Source organism: Pelophylax lessonae, assembly GCF_965119305.1.
Source record: "Pelophylax lessonae genome assembly, chromosome: 5".
Taxonomy (NCBI): domain Eukaryota; kingdom Metazoa; phylum Chordata; class Amphibia; order Anura; family Ranidae; genus Pelophylax; species Pelophylax lessonae.
The window spans coordinates 172,754,855-172,778,380 of NC_138772.1; the positions used below are offsets into that span (position 1 = coordinate 172,754,855).

General features: G+C 45.8%; 1 protein-coding gene across 2 annotated transcripts in view; it reads left to right on the forward strand.

Moving 5' to 3' along the window:
• The window catches only part of ATP2C1 (ATPase secretory pathway Ca2+ transporting 1), a 235,461-nt gene that overhangs the window by 32,135 nt on the left and 179,800 nt on the right, over positions 1-23,526 (forward strand). Inside the window, exon 1 of one of the 2 annotated variants that reach the window (XM_082258060.1) lies at positions 3,696-3,943. The exons of the other annotated variant lie outside the window; for it this stretch is intronic. Within the exon in view, the coding sequence (XP_082114186.1) occupies positions 3,818-3,943 (126 nt within the window). The 5' untranslated portion in view covers positions 3,696-3,817. Of the gene's footprint in view, positions 1-3,695; positions 3,944-23,526 lie in introns of those variants that run through there. 2 annotated transcript variants of the gene reach the window in all.

Sequence of the window (23,526 nt, forward strand, 5' to 3'; positions counted from 1 at the left end):
CACTTTAAGGACTTGTTTCCTGCTCCTCTTAAACAATTAGTACTTTTCAGGAAGGGGGTATCTGATTTAGACGGGTACCTGCTTCCCACTTCCGTTCCGAGCGCCAGGTTGAGGCTGTCTCTGAGATTGTGGAAGGGGCCATGAAAGGATGGGGATGTCTGTGGCACTGTGGGGGGTTTAGGGAAGGGGAGGGGTGAGTCGGTGGCACTGTGGGGGGTTTAGGGAAGGGGTGTGTCTGTAGCACTGTGGGGGGTTTAGGGAAGGGGTGTGTATGTAGGGAAGGGGGAGGGGTGTGTCTGTAGCACTGTGGGGGGTTTAGGGAAGGGGGTGTGTCTGTGGCACTGTGGGGGGTTTAGGGAAGGGGGATGTCTGTGGCACTGTGGGGGTTTAGGGAAGGGGGTGTGTATGTCAGTAAGGGGGAGGGGTGAGTCTGTGGCACTGTGGGGGGTTTAGGGAAGGGGGTGTGTCTGTGGCACTGTGGGGGTTTAGGGAAGGGGGTGTGTCTGTGGCACTGTGGGGGGTTTAGGGAAGGGGGTGTGTCTGTGGCACTGTGGGGGTTTAGGGAAGGGGGTGTGTCTGTGGCACTGTGGGGGGTTAAGGGAAGGGGGTGTGTCTGTGGCACTGTGGGGGTTTAGGGAAGGGGGTGTGTCTGTGGCACTGTGGGGGGTTTAGGTAAGGGGTTGTGTCTGTGGCACTGTGGGGGTTTAGGGAAGGGGGTGTGTCTGTGGCACTGTGGGGGGTTTAGGGAAGGGGGTGTATCTGTGGCACTGTGGGGGGTTTAGGGAAGGGGGTGTGTCTGTGGCACTGGGGGGTTTAGGGAAGGGGGTGTGTCTGTGGCACTGTGGAGGTTTATGGAAGGGGGTGTGTCTGTGGCACTGTGGGGGGTTTAGGGAAGGGGGTGTGTCTGTGGCACTGTGGGGGTTTAGGAAAGGGGGTGTGTCTGCGGCACTGTGGGGGGTTTAGGGAAGGGGGTGTGTCTGTGGCACTGGGGGGTTTAGGGAAGGGGGTGTGTCTGTGGCACTGTGGAGGTTTATGGAAGGGGGTGTGTCTGTGGCACTGTGGGGGGTTTAGGGAAGGGGGTGTGTCTGTGGCACTGTGGGGGTTTAGGAAAGGGGGTGTGTCTGCGGCACTGTGGGGGGTTTAGGGAAGGGGTTGTGTCTGTGGAATTGTGGGGGTTTAGGGAAGGGGGTGTGTCTGTGGCACTGTGGGGGGTTTAGGGAAGGGTGTGTGTCTGTGGCACTGTGGGGGGTTTAGGGAAGGGGGATGTCTGTGGCACTGTGGGGGTTTAGGGAAGGGGTGTGTATGTCAGGAAGGGGGAGGGGTGAGTCTGTGGCACTGTGGGGGAGGGGGTTAGGGAAGGGGGTGTGTACAGTCAGGTCCATAAATATTGGGACATTGACACAATTCTAATCTTTTTGGCTCTATACACCACCACAATAGATTTGAAATGAAACAAACAAGATGTGCTTTAACTGCAAGCTTTCAGCTTTAATTTGAGGATATTTACATCCAAATCAGGTGAACGGTGTTGGAATTACAACAGTTTGTTTATGTGCCTCCCACTTTTTAAGGGACCAAAAGTAATGGGAAAGATTAACAATCATAAATCAAACTTTCACTTTTTAATACTTGGTTGCAAATCCTTTGCAGTCAATTACAGCCTGAAGTCTGGAATGCATAGACATCACCAGACGCTGGGTTTCATCCCTGGTGATGCTCTGCCAGGCCTCTACTGCATCTGTCTTCAGTTCCTGCTTGTTCTTGAGTGATTTTCCCTTCAGTTTTGTCTTCAGCAAGTGAAATGCATGCTCAATCGGATTCAGGTCAGGTGATTGACTTGGCCATTGCATAACATTCCACTTCTTTCCCTTAAAAAACTCTTTGGTTGCTTTCGCAGTATGCTTCGGGTCATTGTCCATCTGCACTGTGAAGCGCCATCCAATGAGTTCTTAAGAATTTGGCTGAATATGAGCAGATAATATTGCCCGAAACACTTCAGAATTCATCCTGCTGCTTTTGTCAGCAGTCACATCATCAATAAATACAAGAGAACCAGTTCCATTGGCAGCCATACATGCCCACGCCATGACACTATCACCACCATGCTTCACTGATGAGGTGGTATGCTTTGGATCATGAGCAGTTCCTTTCCTTCTCCATACTCTTCTCTTCCTATCACTCTGGTACAAGTTGATCTTGGTCTCATCTGTCCATAGGATGCTGTTCCAGAACTGTGAAGGCTTTTTTAGATGTTGTTTGGCAAACTCTAATCTGGCCTTCCTGTTTTTGAGGCTCACCAATGGTTTACATCTTGCGGTGAACCCTCTGTATTCACTCTGGTGAAGTCTTCTCTTGATTGTTGACTTTGACACACATACACCTACCTCCTGGAGAGTGTTCTTGATCTGGCCAACTGTTGTGAAGGGTGTTTTCTTCACCAGGGAAAGAATTCTTCGGTCATCTACCACAGTTGTTTTCCGTGGTCTTCCAGGTCTTTTGGTGTTGCTGAGCTCACCGGTGCGTTCTTTCTTTTTAAGGATGTTCCAAACAGTTGATTTGGCCACACCTAATGTTTTTGTTATCTCTCTGATGGGTTTGTTTTGTTTTTTCAGCCTAATGATGGCTTGCTTCACTGATAGTGACAGCTCTTTGGATCTCATATTGAGAGTTGACAGCAACAGATTCCAAATGCAAATAGCACACTTTAAATGAACTCTGGACCTTTTATCTGCTCCTTGTAAATGGGATAATGAGGGAATAACACACACCTGGCCATGGAACAGCTGAGCAGCCAATTGTCCCATTACTTTTGGTCCCTTAAAAAGTGGAAGGCACATAGACAAACTGTTGTAATTCCTACACCAATCACCTGATTTGGATATAAATACCCTCAAATTAAAGCTGAAAGTCGGCAGTTAAATCACATCTTATTTGTTTCATTTCAAATCCATTGTGGTGGTGTATAGAGCCAAAAAGATTAGAATTGTGTCGCTGTCCCAATATTTATGGACCTGATTGTATGTCATTAAGGGGGAGGGGTGAGTCTGTGGCACTGTGGGGGGTTTAAGGAAGGGGGAGGGGTGAGTCTGTGGCACTGTGGGGGGTATAGGGAAGGGGGAGGGGTGAGTCTGTGGCACTGTGGGGGGGGGGGGGTTTAGGGAAGGGGGTGTGTCTGTGGCACTGTGGTGTGACACTATGAAGTCACACTCCATACTCCTCCCACCTCACTGTTAGTAATAAACATGTAAACTATACACAGCACAATGGCTCTGGTAATATTCCCCAGCAGTGGTCCTCTCTGGTAATGCTGTGAGTATGTGACTTCATGTATTATTATCATTATACACAGGGAACACACAGTTCCCTCTATTGCCCTCTGTTCTTCCACACCTTCCAGAAGAGAAGAGCACAACCTGGGCAGCTTTGTACAGATCCACCAATCACAGGACCGTTCTACTGATCCACCAATCATAGCGCGTCTGCCATCCCGGAGAGGAAGTCCGCGGAGAACGCTCCTCCCAAGCCCCCCGTCGCTCACAGAGCTGACTGGTTAGTAGCGGAGCGGTGGGCGGGGTTATCCGCTGCTAGGGAAGTGTATTGCAGTCTATGGCTTAGAGCTTCCGGTATAGATTGTGGTCTCCCGGTACCGGACAGAGCGGAGCGGCGGTAGGATAGCACCGGTCACTGTTGTGTGTTCGGGTGACCTGTACAGCTGTGTCTCAGGCGCGGAGCGGACTCCTCTCAGCAACAAGTCCGTGAATGCGGTGCGGGGCTCTGCGCTGGGGGCCCCCCCTGATCTCAGGCAGCTGAAGGGGCTATGACGTCTGTGGCGGAGGCTGGAGCGGCAGTAGCGGCGGACGGGTCAGTGTGGAAGACGAGAGGTGACGGCACTGCTCTCCGGGGAGGAGGAACAGCGAAGCCCAGCGGCGGCTCTTCTGTCACGGTGAGAGGAGCTCTGTGTACACCGGAGTCCATTCTCTGTGGGGCTGTATGTGTATCTGTCTCCCTCATCATCACCCTCAACGTCTCCTACATAGACCACTGATGGAGGGGTGGTCAGGGCTGTCATTACTACTTCCTTCACCCACCAATCGGGGACAAGCTTGGTTCTTCGAAATCTGGGGACCCCAAACTTTATAAACAAAGAGCCAATTACTGTCCTTCAGACCTGAAGGGGGAGGGGGCAGACTGTTACCCCTGGGCTTGGTGATCAGTGGGAGCAGACAATTACCTAGTGCCTATGGTCAGTTGGAGAAATGGTGCCGAACATTGGTGTCATTGAGATTGGTTGGGCGTCAGTGGGACGAGGGAAGAGCCAAGCTTGGGCGTCAGTGGGACGAGGGAAGAGCCAAGCTTGGGCGTCAGTGGGACGAGGGAAGAGCCAAGCTTGGGCGTCAGTAGGACAAGGGGGCGAGCCAAGGTTGGGCGTCAGTGGGACGAGGGGCGAGCCAAGGTTGGGCGTCAGTGGGACGAGGGGCGAGCCAAGGTTGGGCGTCAGTGGGACGAGGGGCGAGCCAAGGTTGGGCATCAGTGGGACGAGGAGGCGAGCCAAGGTTGGGCGTCAGTTGGACGAGGGGGCGAGCCAAGGTTGGGCGTCAGTTGGACGAGGGGGCGAGCCAAGGTTGGGCGTCAGTTGGACGAGGGGGCGAGCCAAGGTTGGGCGTCAGTTGGACGAGGGGGCGAGCCAAGGTTGGGCGTCAGTTGGACGAGGGGGCGAGCCAAGGTTGGGCGTCAGTTGGACGAGGGGGCGAGCCAAGGTTGGGCGTCAGTTGGACGAGGGGGCGAGCCAAGGTTGGGCGTCAGTTGGACGAGGGGGCGAGCCAAGGTTGGGCGTCAGTTGGACGAGGGGGCGAGCCAAGGTTGGGCGTCAGTTGGACGAGGGGGCGAGCCAAGGTTGGGCGTCAGTTGGACGAGGGGGCGAGCCAAGGTTGGGCGTCAATTGGACGAGGGGGCGAGCCAAGGTTGGGCTTCAGTTGGACGAGGGGGCGAGCCAAGGTTGGACGTCAGTTGGACGAGGGGGCGAGCCAAGGTTGGGCGTCAGTGGGACGAGGGGGCGAGCCAAGGTTGGGCGTCAGCGGGACGAGGGGGCGAGCCAAGGTTGGGCGTCAGTGGGACGAGGGGCGAGCCAAGGTTGGGCGTCAGTGGGACGAGGGGGCGAGCCAAGGTGTCAATGGGAGGAAAAGTACTCCATCGTTTGTGTCCTTAGGGGCACTTAGGGGCACTTAAAAAAAAAAAAAAGGAAGAAAAGGGCCACAGTTTGGGGACCATTGTTCTAGTGTCTATTTTTTTTAGTGTTCACCTGATCTGGACATGCTTGTGTCAGGGTCATGACTCCACCAGGCACTAAGGAAAGGTGATGATAGTATTCTTTAGGCGCTTACATTAAAGAATACGTGTGTAGTGGCAGCCACCTGTTTGGGTGCTCAGGGCTTTTTTTTTTTTTTTTTGATTTTACATTGGAGCTTTCTTAATCAGTCTAGAACAAGTTCAGGTGAGTGTAGGGTTAATTCATAGTTACAGATCTGCAGCTTAGGGTATCAGTCTGGAGGCTTTTCTTCCTGTAGTGTTCTGACAGCTGCTCTTGTGTTAGTTGTGAGAAGCAGTGCATGGGTGTGTGGGAGCTGAAGCCTGCTCTGTTTGTTCTGTGTCTGTGGACACTTTGCCTGGCAGAGGAAGTGTGTTTACTCTAGATTCTACTTACTGGAATCCTGTGTGCACACTCTGATCCTTCTAATCGCCTTCCTCACTTCTCTCCCACACACTTCCTAAAGGGACTGCTCACTCTGGTGGATGGGAGATGCCACTGATGTCCTGCTGTTTAGAAAAGCATTTTCAGGGGCTCCCATCGTAGATCCTTCCTTCAGTCACAGATCTGAAACGAGCATGAATGTTGTTGGTGTCCTAGCACATGGTATGCATGCAAGGATGGCATCTTTGCAGCTTGCGCATTCTAGAATATTTTGGCTATGGCAACTCTTTTAAAGTGTTTGTAAATGGTAACATTGACCTTCTCTTATTTGCTTTAAAATAGGACTATATGCAAAACTTTTTTCTTCATTTTGGATAGCGTAAGGGAGGGTTATAACCCCCTGTCAGATTTTTTTTTTTTTTTTTCGCCATCTGTGTCACATTGCGGAGATTTCCCTCCACTTCCTGTCCCACAGCCAAACAGGAAGTGAGAAAATCCCTGCAAATTAAGGGAATTGCTTGGGGGCCCCCAGGTCACCAGCACTAGTGTGCCTATTGGTAAGGAAGCCATTGGCTCCTGCTGCTGTCAAAACCCAATCGGAACTGCAAGGTCCTGGAGAGGCAAGGCTATTGTGGACATTGCTGGATCAAGAGAGGGCTCAGGTGAGTATTAGAGGGGGGGGGGGGGGGGCTGGGAGGGCCTCTTTACACAAAAGGTTTTTTACTTTCATGAATGGAATGAATGAAGGTAAAAAACCTTGTGCCTTTACAACCACTTTTTAAAGTGGTTGGTAAATCACATATATAAAACACTTGCACCCCCTCTGTTTTATAAAGATATAAAGTTGAGTATGTCAGCTTTTTAAAAAAAAAAAATAAATAAAAATTAAAATCCTAAATACCTTCTTCCACAGCTCCGCTGTGAGGTCACGTGATCCCCCTCTACTCTTTCCCCGATCTAAGGAGAGCAGTGGGATGGGCTGAGATTCCCCTTGGACGCCAGCCAGCAGAAGGGAGGTCACGTGACCGCGCAGTGACGATGTGGAAGTAGGTTTAGAATTTAAAAAAAAGTTGACATACTGTACTTTATATCTTCCTAAAACAGCGCGGATGCAAGTGTTTTATATACATTACTTTACAGGAGTAGCTGCAGGAGGGGTGGGGAGGAGATCGGCTTTCACTACACAGAATACTTAGCTAGGAGGGAGTGAGGGGGAGAGAGAGACCCTGACTACACAGCGTGATGAAGGAGGAATGTAAACTGACCAGGGGACCATGGATCTGCAACCATGACTACTGTGGTCAGAACACATAGGGGGACGCAAGAAGAGGCAGTATTAATTGGGTATTTTACAACATAGATTGGGATGAATTACAGTGTGCAAGCATTATGCTATAAATCATACTTTGAAGGAACAGGAGCTTTTTAAATTTTTTTTTAGTGTTCAACCACTTTAAAGTTTGACTTTTAAAGCGAAGAGTGAATGTAATATTTGCATTCACTCTTATTGAGTGGCCACCTGTGTTCGCCTCAATTAAAGTCCCAGGGCAACTTTCCTCTTCTGTGTGTGTATATGTATATGTATATATATATATATATATATATATATATATATATATATATATATATATATATATATATATATATATATATATATATATATATATATATATATATATAGAGAGAGATTCCTGGGATCCATCTGCTCTTAGCTCAAGCATGCAGGGTGTACTTAGCTTAGAAAACTCCTCCCCTCAGACTCTTAGGCAAGAAACCAGGAAGTAACTGAAGAAATTAAAAAAAAAAGGTTTAAAATAACTAAATGTGATATACTTTCCTAATGCTAGCAGCATAAGGGTTAAACATAATGGTACCATTTGGATGCATCTTGTTATATTGGTTTGATGAGTGCACTTCCAGTATTATCTCGGAGAGCCTTTCTAGTTCTTATTTTGGATTACAGAACGATTAGCATTTGTTGTAGATCTCTGAGAGTAGGAATGGTGAAGTAGTTTAGCAAAAGACACTGGGCAGGGCTGACTACACTCAGTCTGCAAAAATGTTCTGCTGTCAGCCTACAACAGGGCTTAAATAGGATCCCCCCCCCCCTTACCTTTGTTTTTTATTGTGTTCCTCACAAAATAATACTCTACGGCCAGCAAACCCAACAGGTTTTTGTAGGGATCCACTTGGTCCCATGCCATTCATCGGGAGCTTGTTGTTTTGTTCTGGAGGTAGGTTAGGTTCTGGCATCCTGCCCCTGATGATGCACTGCTGACAGAACGCCTGTTGACATAGAGGTTACCCTATGGCCCCTGTTGACATAGAGGTTACCCTATGGCCCCTGTTGACATAGAGGGTACCCTATGGCCCCTGTTGACATAGAGGGTACTAGGGATGCACCGAAATGAAAATTTTGGGCCGAAACCGTAAATTCAGGATGCCCTTGGCCGAAAACCAAAACCGAAAATGACTTTTTCCCCCAAATAATTTTAAATTAGATAGAGGGGCATACACCAAAAACAGGCAGCGACGTACACCTGTCGCTGCCACCCTGTCATAGGTATATGTACTGTGACGGGTTGGCAAGTGGTTAATTTATCTACCAATGGTATTTGTATTATGCAGCATGAGGGGGGTTAATGTATTGTCACTGCTGGTCACTGCTGCATTAGTATTATAAAGAGATGTTGATTATAAATCAAACTAACAAATACAGATATTCAAATGATATTTGTATAAACGAATGATCAAAACATAAATGAAAGTCCCAATAAATAAATTTCAAAAAGGAACCAAAATAAGCCGTAGGTTAAAATTAAAAGTCCAAATGAACAGCAAAGATCCAGTGCAGAGTGTTGGGTGCAGAAAGGAATCCACCACCATATATTGTGACTGCCTCCGCTGTCGGTGAGACATGCAAGAGATATGCTAAGCGCTTTCCAGATCTTAGATAAGTAACAGCATTCGATCTAGACCAGGGACATCTATGGATTCAACCGATGACATAGTGCCTCTCCCAAGACAATGTGCAGAAAACCACTATGTCTACCAGGTACCATATACAGCCGATCTCCTCCAGAGCTCAGTTACCCAAATGGATATGCAAAAGAGAGTGGCCACAATGGTGTAGTACGTACAAACAATTAAGAAACCAGGTTAAAAACTCACATTTCAGATGACAATAAAAGCGCTATACAAAGATTGTTCCGTAGAACGCTGCTGCCCCGACTTCCGGGTGCACCGTGGTGACGTTAGCACGACCTCCCTCCCTGATGCATGAGGGGGTTAATGTATTGCCACTGCTGGTCACTGATGCATTAGTGACCGACCAGTGGCAGTTAATTAACCCCTTTGTGCTGCATTAGTGCAACCAGTATCAGTGTTAATTAACACTGGTTGCACTAATGCAGCACCAAAGGGGTTAATTAACTGCCACTGGTCGGTCACTAATGCATCAGTGACCAGCAGTGGCAATACATTAACCCCCTCATGCTGCATAATACTAATACCATTGGCAAGCTCGCCTCAGCGTCCCCCTCCCTGCCTCAGCATCCCCCTTGGCAGTACACCTTCCCCCCCCCCCCCCCCCCGCCTCAGCGTCCCTCCCCATCCCAAGGATGCAATCTCCTTACTCTCACTCTGCTCCTCCGGTCACTGTCCTTCCTTTCAAAAGACCCGCCTCCCTGTTTTGTCACTACTACTACGATCTGTGCAATTGTGCATGAATGAACTGACACACCGGGCGGGAGGGCAGGCGAGCGGCTGCTAATGGCTTTAACTGTGTGAGCGCTTCACTTCCCTGTAAGAGGAGATACCCGCATGATAGGGAAGTGAAGTGCTCACATAGTTATAGCTATTAGCGGCCCCTCGCCCTCCCAGTGTGTCACTTCATTCATACACAGATCGTAATAGGGACATCATTCAGAGGCGGGACTTTTCAAACCTGCGCTGCGCCCTCCTCCTTCCTCACGGCGGCCATTAATTTCTGCATTTTTAAACCATTTTCGGCCGAAATGGGATAGGCTCATTTTCGGCCAAAATTTCGGTGGCCGAAATTTCGTGGCATCCCTAGAGGGTACCCTATGGCCTCCTGGGATGCATGACATGAGTCTCCATGGAGGCTGTGCACAGCTGAACACATCATTCTTGCCTAGGCAATAATCCAGGAAGTGTGGATAGGGGGGAAAAAACAATTACATTTCTGACTGTGAGATGGGAGGGTAACCTTTTTAAACTGTCGGTAAGTATTTTTTGTATTTGTAGGGTCTATAAAGAGAAGTTCCAGACCCCCCCCCCCCCCCCCACAAAAAAAGTCAGTAGCTACAAATACTGTTTATCTGCTGACTTTTAATATAAGGACACTTACCTGTCCAGGGATTCAGCAATGTCCTCACTCGGGGCAATTATTTAATCAGCTTTGGTTGCAGGCATTGGCATCTCAATTAAGGGATCCACAAGGCTTCATTGGCAGTTTCCTATTGTGCCTGCGCAAGCCACACTGCGCTTTGTGAATGGTCCTATAGTCTTCTGGGACCTGTGATGTATCCCAGAAGACTGCAGGGGAAACTATTGCACAGAACGCTGCGGTGCATCTGACTGGAAGTGGGAGCGGGTACCTCCCAAAAAGTGCCAAATGTGGCAGTGGGGGATGCAAACAAGCGAAACGTCCCCTTTTGGGTGGAGTTCCTCTTTAAATGGATAAAACATGGGGGTGATCATGTATTGCAGAAGTGAATTTGAGTCCCCATCGGTGCTTTTTTTTTGTTAAGATTTAAACTGGTGCTGCATGATTATCAAGCAGAGGTGTAGGATTAATGACGCTCCCCACTGCGGTTCATGGTTACAGATCTGCAGCTTAGGGGTACCGGTCCAGAAGCTTTTCTTCCTGTAGTGCCCTGATCCTTTGATTCCCCCCAGATACCAGGGATAGAGTCCTGTGAGCCCAGCACATTCTGTAGGAGATCAGAGCAGAACGCAGCTGCTGGAAACCTTTCTGCACCATAATGTTGAAGCTGCAGATTAGATGATTAGGAACACAGAGGTGAGTGTAATTAACACCTTACTATGAGCTTGATCTCATGCACATGTAATGGACTTCTATACTTGAGTGGCAAAGTGTGAATGTTTGGTGTTAAAGATTTGTAATAAGCTGAATGAATCGATACAGAAGCCTGATTAATAAAATGTTTGCGTGGGTTTACCCACTCTGGATAGAAGAATGATCGCTGGCTTGTTGAAGCTGCATGCTCCTTCCTTAGTATATTACCATGAGGTTGGTAAGTGCTCTGTGGATGCCCCTTTTATAATAATTGGCTTTAACTAATGCCTCGTACACACGCAACGATTATCGGCCCTCTTTTGTCCAAATTTTCTCGGCCAACAAAAACCAACTTCAGAAGTGATGTCATGTGCTGGTTTACTTTCCGTGTGTTTTTTCTTCTCTGAGCATGCCCAGTCTTGCTAATCAGATTTTTGTCTGCCGAAATCTGTATTGACTGACGGAAAATCGGCCGTTATGTTGACGGCCAACAAAAATTTTATAGCCTGCACACCAGATTTTTTTTGGCCGAAAAGTCGGGAGTCGGTTGTCGAAAGCACCATACTAACAAGCCGACGATCGGACGTTGGCCGAAAATTCACGGCCAACTATCGATGCGTGTGTACGAGGCATAAGGCAGCACTTGAGACCAGGTTGCCACTTGGAAGTTTGGGTTGGACTGTTCCAGTTGTATGAGAACACCACAAACATAACAGCAGTCCCGAGTATAAAAGTCCATTCTTTTTTCTTAAATGAGCCAGAGTGCAATGTGTTTTTGGGGCTAGAACCTTCTAACTCACATGTGTCAAACACAAGGCCACGCCACGGGCCGTATCCGGCTCTCCGGGCCATTTCATGTGGCCCTCGCACCTCTCCTGCAGCCCTCCTCCAGACCCTCTACTTTCTGCTTTCCCAACACTGCCTCTAGCTTCTTCCCAGCAGCAGCACAAGTTAAGGGTGGTGCACTGTAATGTAAGGGATGGTGGGGAGGCTCCTGATGTCTTATGTAAGGGTAGGGGATGCTCTGGACATCTAGTCTTACAGATACAACTGGCCCTTTTGAGGGCAATCATATTGCTGGTGCGGCCCTCGAATAAACTGAGTTTGACACCCCTGTTTTAACTTCATGAGGGCTGGTAGGGTATTGTAGCCATTTTCAGCAGGGCTGACATACTTTGAGGAACGCTGCATGCAGATACCTGAATGTGTCTATAAAAGTCACCGGTTCACCTTCTACCTCAGGCATACTTGCCTAAAATTTGGATTCAGAAACCATTTACTGCTGCAGCTGATGGATGGTCATTTGTTACAGGGCACACATACGCAGTGGAATTTTAATATTGGTGATAAGGGTAGCATCTGTAGACAGGCCTGACCTTTCAAATTTATCAACATTTGGTATATATGACCTCAGACAAAGGGGCCAGATGTGATTCACCAGCTACAAAAGAATGTTCAAATGTAGTGAGAGTGTACAGACAGTTAATTCAGCTCATGTATTACCTGCTCATATAAAATGTAGTATGCAAGGGAGTCCCTGCCATAGTGCACTTTTCCATACCTAAAAGGAAGGTGCAAACACCTAGCAGTGATGGTGAACCTTGGCACCCCAGATGTTTTGGAACTACATTTTCCATGGTGCTCAACTACACTGCAGAGTGCATGAGCATCATGGGAAATGTAGTTCCAAACATCTGGGGTGCCAAGGTTCGCCATCACTGGCCCTAGTGCATTACCTTCAAAACCAATAAATATTTATTAAAATCGCCAAAGTAATACTCACAAACATGAAACGATAATGCGTCCAGCTTTCCAAACATGGAGGGGGGATATCTGTGTCACTGGAGTTTTGTGTTCGATACGCTTGTTATTTTTTCAGGTTTGTGAGTATTATTTTTCCGGTTTTAATAATTTTCATTGGTGTTGAAGGTAATGCACTAGGCTTTTGCTCCCTTCTTTTTTTCTTAAGGCTACATTCACACCTGAACGTAGCGTTTTTTACCGCGATTTACAGGCGTTTTTTGTGCAGGCGTTTTTAGATTGAATAGAGACCAATGGAAAACGCCCGTAATCTGCCCAAAAAGAAGCTCATGTACTTTTTTGAGCGTTGGGCGTTTTGCTTACAGCGTCAAAACGCTCAGATGTGAACAGGGGCCATTGAAATGATAGGATTTGTCTTGTTGGGAGTTTTGAGAGCTGATCCTAGAGCTGAAAAACTCCCCAAAAACGCCCCAAAACGCCTACATGTGAACGGAGCCTTATAGTGTTTTGAAGTTTATCCACCAAAAAGAGCAGCATCGCTAGGAATACCTTAACCATCAGAGTAAGCGCTGAGGCTTGACTGTGTTTGTAGTAACTTCTCCATACCTATTAACGCCAGAGGACCAGCAGTGGGGGAAGTACAGGTGTGATGACCCCTTAGGCCAGTCCATTGGTGCTCAACTTTTGTCCCTCCACCTGTTTGGAAACTACAAGTCCCATGAGGCATTGCAAGACTGATATTTACAAGCATGACTGCCAAGGGCATGGGCATAATGGGACTTGTAGTTCAAGCAACAGCTAGAGGGCCACATCTCTGTGTCTAGGGAACGTGTGCGTTCCCAACCTGCAGAGAAACGCGCTGCACTTTAGCAGATTTACGGGGGTGCCAGTTATTCCCAGTGTGGCCCATTTGTGCACTCTGTTTTACCAGCTGTTGTCGGACCTCTTTCCTGCATCAGCTGGAAGCAGCTTCAGGGGAGATCACATGATTGGACCAGAGCGATGTGAAAATGGGTAAGAATATGCATCCTTTTTTATTTTATTTTTTGCGCAGGTTAATCAGGATAGGTGCTAGGAGGGCAGAGGGGGCAGTTTTAAGGCTAAGGTTAGGTTAGGTTAGGTTTAAAGTGGAATTCTACTTTAACTATTAAAGTGGTTGTAAAGCCTTACATATACCCAGTGAAGGGACTATCCTTAGGTCATACAGAGAGATAAAGCAAATCCGCCTATAAAAATTGTACCGGTCTATCTGCAGTTTTCTCTTCTCTACATCTGTTCAAAGTCCAGAATTTATAAAGCTTGTATGAGCTTTTCAGAAAACAAGGCACAGAGCTACACTCTGCAGAGCTCAGTGAAGAGCGAACTGATTGGAGGTAAGGGAACCCCCCCCCCCTTTATACAGCACAAATGAACAGAGTTGTGGCTGTCAATCTGCTGGAGCTCGCTCCCTTGTCACCATTTTTCTCTTGGTGTCAGGAAAACCTGTCAGAAGTAATTCATGCTGATAGCACAGGAACAAAGCAGCAGACAGAAATGACACTTAGTGCTCTTAATAGAGACAAGTACGCACTATAGAGAGAAACACTTTGTTCATATTTCATGTCTGAGGTTTACAAACAGTTTAATGTAATTTGCTTTTCACAACTCATATCCAAACAATAATATCAATATAGAGATAAGATAAAGTCCCACAATGCAGGTGGGTGATTTCAGTATATCAATGGTAGGCATTATCAGCAAAATAACATATCGTCATATCAACTACTATCAATAGTTAGACATGAAAATGTGTCTGTCAGACAAAGATGAACCACCCTATAGGGGCACTTGGGGAAAAAGAAAATAGCTCAGCATCTCCATAGCCCACTGGCCAGCCGACGTGGGTCACTAATGCTTCCAAGACCAATAGGTCTAAATTGGAAAAGAGAAAGCGGAGAAAGAAAAAAAGCCCAAGAGGTCCGTCAAAGAGCCCACTGCCCCGATCTGCTCTCTTCAAGCATTTGAGGGTTGTAGGCATTTAAAGCGGAGTTCCACCCTAGAAAATTTTTTTTTTTAGATAAAAAATACCCCCGGGACAGTCAGGGCTAGTGCATTTAAGCAACGATAGCCTCTGAACTGTCCCCTGTTTCACTTACCTTTTTAGAAGAAATACTTACCTTGAAAATGTCTTGTCCAGCGCTGCCATCTCAGGTGTGGGCAGCTGAAGCCGCAGTGTCCCTCTTTGTGTCCTCTTCGGTGATGTTGGAGTCCCAGAATGCCCTGCTCGTCACTTCAGGGCAGGCGCGTCATACCTCCACAGCTTCTGGGCATGCCCAAAAGCTGTTTAGCAGGGAATGATGTGTCTGAACCGGAAGTGACGAGCAGGGCCGGTGCAGGCGCATTGACTCCTGGGATCGATGACGCTCATCTCCCAGGAGTCAATGCAAGGAGGAAGTGACAGCGCGGGCCACGGCCGCAGAGGAAGGAAGGTAAGTATATTTTCATTAAAAAGAAGGTAAGTGAAACAAAAAAAAGATTTAAATTATCCAATTCATTTTCAGGTAAATTAAAGCAAGCAGACGGTGAAAAAAAATTTTCAGGGTGGAACTCCGCTTTAAGCCAAGGGCCCCAAACACGATCAAACCTAGCAGGTCTGTCTTTGACTATACTGACCAGCTTTTCGTGTACCATGATACATGTTGGCTTATTTTTCTACTATCGGTTTCTTCCAGGCAGTCTCTATAGCTATTTTCGCCACAAGAAACATGGAATAGATAAGAGTCCGAGTGTGTTTGGGGATTTCAGCTACTGGCTCATTAAGGAGGGCCTAGGGTTCTTTACTATGTTTACATGTCTCACTGAGCGTATGAACTCTCACCAAGAACCTCCGAACCTTAGCACATGACTACCAGATGTGAATCATCGTGCCAGGCTTACCACATCCTTTAAAGTACAAGGAGGAAGTGCTGTAATTTGCTTTTGAGGTATACTGCTGTTAGGGAACATTGGTGACACAAGTGGATATTCATTGGATTTCTTGCCAGTGGTGCTGTCCTGTGTCTGTCTGTCTTGACTTGCAGCATCTTTACGGCAGAGCAATGCACTATGATTGGATCGCTGACATCACACCAGCTGATAATTATCTACCACCACAATGTGAACAGTGTCATTTTTTTCCTTATTTTTAGATAAACCGCTAATGCAGTGAAAAGGAAAATAATACATCCGTGCAAAAAAAAAAAAAAAAAGGTCAGAGTTGGTGATGGGGAGTCAGTTTCAAGCTGAACAATGTACTTCTTTGTATATGTATTTATCTTGCATATGAAATATATTTTCTAAAACTGTCTCACCTGTATTATGTTTATGAAATGTGAACTTTGGGTATTTTTGTTTTTATTGCATGAACATTCCTGCCATTTTTCTGGTTGATAATCTGATTACAGTTGTTCAGTAACAAAGCTTTCAGTGATTATGCTGGTAAGACATGATGTAAAGCCCGCCATAGACAGATTGAAATTCATCTGGTTCAGCAGGCACTGGCCAAACTTCAATCCATCTATGGGCAGGCTTGTTGTACTGAAGTCGATCTATTGACTTCAGTACAGCCAGTATTTAGTGTTTTTTTTTTTTTTTTTCCCCCTCTGTATGATCACTGCCACTGGTTATAGCCGGCAGCAGCGACCGTTGTATCCTGATGGCAGGGAAACCTCCCGCTGTCAGAACACAATTGTGCTGTGGGATGAATTTCCCCATCAACACTAAATGTGTTGATGGGGAAATCAAGTGTGTGTGTTTTTTTTTTTTTTTTTTTTCCTTAAACCATAAAATTGCATAATGTATGTCTAAGTTGCAGATGTTCCAATAAAAACAGTTTAATGGTAGACTACAGCACAGATAAGGTTCTAATGTACAGTTTTTTTTTTTAATTTATATAGTGATCTCATTGCATTTCCTTAATTAAAACATTTTGTTTTCATGCCCTTTTAAATGTAGTTTCATTACCATATTCGATTTGAACCAAATCGGGTTTAGCAGTTAAAAAAAAAAAATTGTGGACCGTCTACATTCGAGTGAACCTTTTTTGAAATTTTGGAATGTTTTTCAGAGTGCGGCAAGACAGCCACTGTGTGGCGCTCAGGAGGTGATCCTGCTCCCTAATAAATGGCTGTGGTGTGTTTTTGCAGTTTATAATCACAAGTGTGATTCAAATTGCTTATTCCCAGAGGGGCCATGGTTGCTTGTAGGTGGGCGGTCTAGGGGGTAGAAACGCAGATCAGCCACCTTTTTCGCCTCCTGTAATAAAGAAGCTTAAATTTTGTTGTGGCCGCAGCGTATGGACAGCCTCTTTCAGCTTTGGTCCTTGACATCTCAGCTGTGTTTACCTCCCCTGGCCAGCCTATGTAAGAAAAAGTGATAGAGTTATACTGAATGAAGACTGTGGCTGACTGTTGAAGTGATGGCTAAAGCAGCTGAACTGCACTTGACAAGCTCCTGTTCTCAAATTGGGACTTGAGCTGTGAAGTTGACTTTGAGTTAGAGCCCTGCGTGGGACTGTTTTTATTAAACCCGCACCTGCCCAATGTATGACCAGGACCGCCCACACCCGCAATGTTTGTGTTCCACTCCCGCCCGCACCCGCTATGTTTGTGTTCCGCTCCCGCCCGCACCCGCTATGTTTGTGTTCCGCTCCCGCCCGCACCCGCTATGTTTGTGTTCTGCTCCCGCCCGCACCCGCAATGTTTGTGTTCCGCTCCCGCCCGCACCCGCAATGTTTGTGTTCCGCTCCCGCCCGCACCCGCAATGTTTGTGTTCCGCTCCCGCCCGCACCCGCAATGTTTGTACACTTTTGTACATTTATCGCAACTCCATCACGTCCCTATTAAATATTTTAGCCCGCTGAATGTGCCCTAATATGTACTGTAGCTTCTGCTACATACAGAACTTCTGTATTATTATTTGAGCCCGCAGGATGTGTATACAGTAAGCTTCAGCTACTTGCAGAACGTCCCTGTGCTGTAATACTCTATGTACCTTGCTGAGCCAATCATGGCAAGTGGTGTATTCTATTAATGCATACAAAGCCTGCTCGCATTGGCAAATGTTGTATAAGCCCGCCTCAGCCAATCCAAGCAGGCTTTGTATGCATTAATAGAATACACCGCTTGCCGTGATTGGCTCAGCACGGTACATAGAGTATTACAGCACAGGGATGTTCTGTAAGTTGCCAAAGGTACTGTATACACATCCAATGGACTAAAATATTTAATAAGGACATTCTGTAACTAGCTGAAGCTACAGTACCTGGCATATAAGACGCCAAGGGTACCTTTTTTTTATTATAAAAAGTCATCTTATACGCCGGAAAATGCAGTACACCAAATCGAACTGTTCCCCGCTGGTCTCCCGCAAAATTTTGTGACCACCCACTCCCGCCTGCAGCAGAGGTAAAACCGCCCGCTCCCGCGAGATTTGCGTTGGGTCCCGCGGGAGCACAAACCCAATGCAGCCCTCTACTTTGAGTCTCCAGTAACACCTGAGCATTTTTTCGTTTGATTCCTGAAGTGTGACAATGTTGAAGGCGAGTCCCATCATTCTCACGGGGCTTTTTCATACCTGTAGTGTCACCAGTCTTGGGGACCAGGAAAAAAATGACATGGGGCGAATTGCTGTGTGGCAAAATCGTGCTAACAGTGGGAGGAGCTGAAAACTTGAGTGCATATCGCGCAGGGATCTGAAGTGTTTAAAACAGAGTGCAGGGGTCAGGTGTGTGTAATATATAGGGTATAAGGCCAGGAGTGGTAACACGCAGAGGACAGGGGTGCGGGGTAGGTAATGCGCAGGGGTTAGGAGTACACATCTTAGAGAATGCAGGAATTAGGCGTGTGTAAGACACAGTGGGCAGGGGTTAGACATGTGTAACACAGAGCACAAGTGTCAGAAGAGTGTAATGCACAGGTCAGTAGACGGAGCACAACAAATATTACCCCTCCCCCCCACTCTGCCCCCTTAGTACAGCTCTTTTAGTGTGCCCAGGAAGAACAGGTGCTGCATCCAGCAGGCATCTGTCAGTCTATGGGAGTCTGTGACTGGCGTGGTACTGGTGACAAGGGTACTGTACATTCAGGGACAAAGGTCCGGAATTCAGGTCTTCTGTTTTGATAAACGGCCAATGTGTTGGCTGTCCAGCAGACATGGAAAAAGTGCAGTGTTATACAAATGTGTGTAAGCTGGGTACCCCCCCTCCTTAATGGAGTGTTACCTTGCATCAGTGGTAGAGGTCATGTGGTTTGAAATGGGTCAAAGGCTTTTACATGCCATCCCATACTGATTACACCCTAGGGGACTTATCTTCAGCATACCTTCCTATTGATTAAATGAAATGCTGCAGGTTTAGGATCATGTAATCTTAACAGACTTTGCAGCCATGAATAGAAATAGACCATCTGTACTCCTGAACAGTTTAATTTGGGAGTGACAGATGATGGCTGACAAGTGTTTGTGGGAGGTTCAGAACGCCTGGAGCAGTTTTCTGCAAATTTATTACATTTTCAGATAGCAGTTAATATAGTGGGTGTGTGTACAAGAATGTATGTATATATTGGATATTATACACTTTTATTACACGTTTTAGAAACCATAAATAAGCAACATAAAAAAAAAAAAAAAATCTTTTACTTTTTGCATAGAGAAGGGAATGGTTAGGACCTCTCAGGTGTTTTGTCATTGTCACATTGTGGAGATTAATTTCCTGTCTGAGAGAGACAAGCAGAGATCTCTCCAAATTAATGCCTGGTACACACTATCAGTTTTCTTCTCATTTAACCCAGCAGGCTGAAGGAAAAAAAACTGAAGAGCTTGGAAGGAGCTTGCTGTACTAACTATCCGATGTTAGTACAGAGATCTCCATGCTGAGCTATTGTGTGCTGACAAGAAGACTGAACACACTAGTCGTTGCTGATCAGATGGCGATCGAATGCTGGTTTTCCAGCATGCCCGTTCAACAGAAGCCGGATGGCTTCTGTCACAGGCTGGTGTATGCACTAGTAGAATGTCAGCTGGTTCCTGTTGAATCGGCTGATATTCAGCCTTTGTGTACCAGGCTTCAGCGGAGCAAAAAAAAAAAAAACACGCTTCGAATATACAAGTGCTTGCTGAATCCTATGTAGGGAGTGACTGACTTCCACACTATACATTCCTTGTCAACCTTTTCTTTTAATATATTTGGGCAAATAAAGCAAGTAAACAATTATAACCTTTTCCTTCCTCCTGCGAGTTGTACTTGACTGCTCAGCAGTTTGCCAGTTCACATCTCCAGGCCGGGGAAGATGTTTGGGATGGATATGTATATTTCTATACTATGAATAAAAATCCCTTTTTCTAGTGGTGTTAAAATGTTTGGGTATCCTTTAATAATCAAATATTCAGTGTTGAAATCCATAGACTTCCAAAGCCTAAAGGCCCGTACACACGATAAGAAAATCTGAAGGGAAATTTCATCCGACCTGCCATTTTTTGGATTGTTATGGTGCTTTCGACAGCCGACTCTGACTTTTTGGCTGAAAAAATCCTGATGTGCAGGCTATAAATTTTTATCGTCTGTCAAAACAACGTCCGATTTTCGTCTCATTAGTACAGTTTTCGACAGAAAAAAATCTTAAGAGCAAGACTAGGCATGCTCAGAGACGAAAGAACACATAGAAAGCAATCCAACACAAGACTTCACTTCTGAAGTAGAATTCTGTCGTACGGGAAAATTCGTATGAAAATAACCTCTTCACTTTCCACATCAGACTAGCATGCCACAAAAAACAGACGACAGATCGTTCAATAATCTGATCGTGTGTACGGGGCTTAAGACTGTCACTTGAAATCGGAGCACTATAATCTTAAATTAAAGGAGAGTACCACAGACGCTATCTTTAATATAACTGTTAACATGGTAGCCGTCTTTCCTTACCTACCCCTGAGGCTTTAAAGTTCACCAAAAGCAGCCATAATGGGTCCCTCATGGCCGATGTCAGGATAGAGAGTAGCAGGAGATTGGCAGATCAGCCCTGTGAAGAATGAACTCGGAAGTGCTCAGCTTTGAGCACTTCTCGCTTCACAGCCATCAAGCCCCAGCCTCTCTGTCCAGGAGTTGGTTGGACAACCTTGGCTGTCAGGACTGCAGACATCTAGTGGCAGACAAAGTACTGATGGTGAAAATTCCAATAAATGTTGGTTTTTGTTATTTCATTGTTTGGGCTATATATATAGCTAATATTTTTTTTGACTCGAGTTCTGGTTTAATGCTTTGTTCAGTTTTGTGTTTCTTTTTATATAGCGAGAAATCTTCTTTCCCCTCAAATGTTTGTACTGGCTGCTAAAATGAGAAACCAAGCCGGATCATAGGTGATAAACTATATTTGTCAAGGGTGGGTGCAGAAGGTGTTAGTAGAAGTTCAGCCATCTTCCAGGAGGCAGGGTTGAGACTCTGTAGCGTAGAGGATAAAAGAAGGCTTTAAAGTCTTCATTTTGTTTGACTGCAGGATTGATGGCACGCAAAATGAAAAGATCTTACATGTAGCCAGAGGCTTTTATAAGGGTGCCAAAGTAAAATATTGTATTTATAGCTTGTCATGGTGCAGCTGTTTCCTTACAAGTTATAACTTTGCATTGGGGACCACTAACAAATAAATGACTAGATATGAGAACACCAAACATACAGAATAATTGTTTGTTGAGACCTATTTTTAAAGTCCAATTCTGTGTATAGACAAAGCATCATCATCGGAAAGCAGGAAACGCCTGAACAAGGATCTTTGTGGCGGGATCTTTGGGTATCTCTTAAAGGAGTTGTAAAGGCAACAGCTTTTTTTTATCTTAAAATAAACATTCTGTGTGCGGCAACTTTCCAAGAACCCCATAATACTTACCTGAGCCCCATCTCTGTCCAGGGATGTCCACGAGTCCCTTGCCCATCTGAGACTCTCCCTTCTGATTGGCTCAGAAGGGAGAGAGACAGACACAGCTGAGGTGTCATTGGCTCCCATGGCTGTCAAAGTCATTCAGCCAATCAGAAGAGAGAGGGGACAGAGCCGATCCACAGCTCTGTGTCTAAATGGACCCAGAGCTGCAGCTCGGCAGGGGTGCCCCCACAGCATATATAACGGAGACTTTACAATCCACTTTTTTTTTTTTTTTTTTTAAACTACAGATTAAAAATGTTGAAAATTTTACTTTTGAACTTAAAATAATAACTTCACTTGAACAGTGTTGTACTGTGTTTTAGGGTCCTTTCACACGGGCGTTCTGTATGTCCGTTTTTTCCTCCCATCCGTTTGCGGATGAAAAACTGACATAATGTATATGTCTATGGGATTGCGGATGTTGACCATCCGTTTTGCGTCCATTCCATTTAGTTCCGTTTTTTGAGACGGAACAGAACCCTATTTTTCTTCTGTTTAAAAAACGGAACGGACGCAAAAACGGATGTCAGCGGATGTCATCTGCTAATGTCCGCAATCCCATAGACATACGTTATGTCCGTTTTTTTTCATCCGCAAATGGATGGATGAAAAACGGACATACGGAGTGTCATCCGAGTCCGTTAAAAAAGAAGAAAAGAACCGTGCCGTGTGAAAGGACCCTTAGCCATCAACAAAAGTAGCAGCAGCTGCTCACTGACCCAGGAGAGCCAGAGCTGCAGAATCACTTGACTGAAGCGGATTTAATATGGGTAAGTACACAGTTCTTCTTCTTTTATACAGGATAGGAAGGAGAAGTGAGGAGGAAGCCTTTTTAAAAAAAAAAAAAAAAAAAGAAGAAAAAAGTTAGTTAGGCTCTTCTTCCACTTTAAAGCGGAGTTCCACCCATTTTTAATAGGTTGGAATACATAGATCTATGTAATCCCCTTTAAAACGGCTTTTACCAATGGAAACTTTTTTTTTTTTTTTTTGCTAGTAAATACCTTAATTTCGGCTTTATTCCTCCTCTCCTCACTTCCTGGTCCGATCGGCGATGACGTCATTCGGCGATCCGCAGTGTCTGCTGGGATGTATTCTATTCCAGAAATCTCGCAGTAGCTGTATCTGTACTGAGCCGTGCCTGCCCCGCCTCCTCTCATTGAGTTGCATTGTATGAATGTATTAAGGCCGTTCTCTGCCCCGCCTCCGCCCGTTGCAATACAACTCAATGAGAGGAGGCGGGGCAGAGAACAGCCTTAATACATTCATACAATGCAACTCAATGAGAGGAGGCGGGGCAGAGAACAGCCTTAATATATTCATACAATGCAACTCAATGAGAGGAGGCGGGGCGGAGGCGGGGCAGGCACGGCTCAGTACAGATACAGCTACTGCAAGATTTCTGGAATAGAATACATCCCAGCAGACACTGCGGATCGCCGAATGACGTCATCGCCGATCGGACCAGGAAGTGAGGAGAGGAGGAATAAAGCCGAAATTAAGGTATTTACTAGCAAAAAAAAAAAAGTTTCCATTGGTAAAAGCCATTTTAAAGGGGATTACATAGATCTAAAGTTCTAAAAATGGGTGGAACTCCACTTTAAGATCTTGGAAATCCATTGAGAACCATGTTGTGTGTGTGAGTATATAAGTCCTCCTCTACCACTATTACAAAATTAATGCATGAAGCACGGCAAAGAAAGCCTGCGTTCATTTTTGGTAGCACATTCTATTTTTCTTACTGTTTTTACATCTGTGGCTCTCTAGTTGAAGTATTTCCTCCTCACTCCCAGTTATAATCATTAGAGTAACAATCCTTCAATAAAAGTGCATAAATATCTGAAAACAGTGTAAACATCATCTTTATATAATTTTTGAGTCCATTTTTTTCTTTAAATATATATACACAATCCATAAATAAATGATTCAATGTCCGTGGAAAAAAAAAATGCAGTCCCATACACCAAGAGCTCTTCAGTAATTTCCTCACCACAGTGCCCTTCACCCCACCTATGGGTGTCCTCCTCCACTGCTTGAATAGACCTCACTAATTAATTAAAGGAGATCTATATTCGCTTTGCAGTGGCACCGCTCCCACTGGCTGTACACTC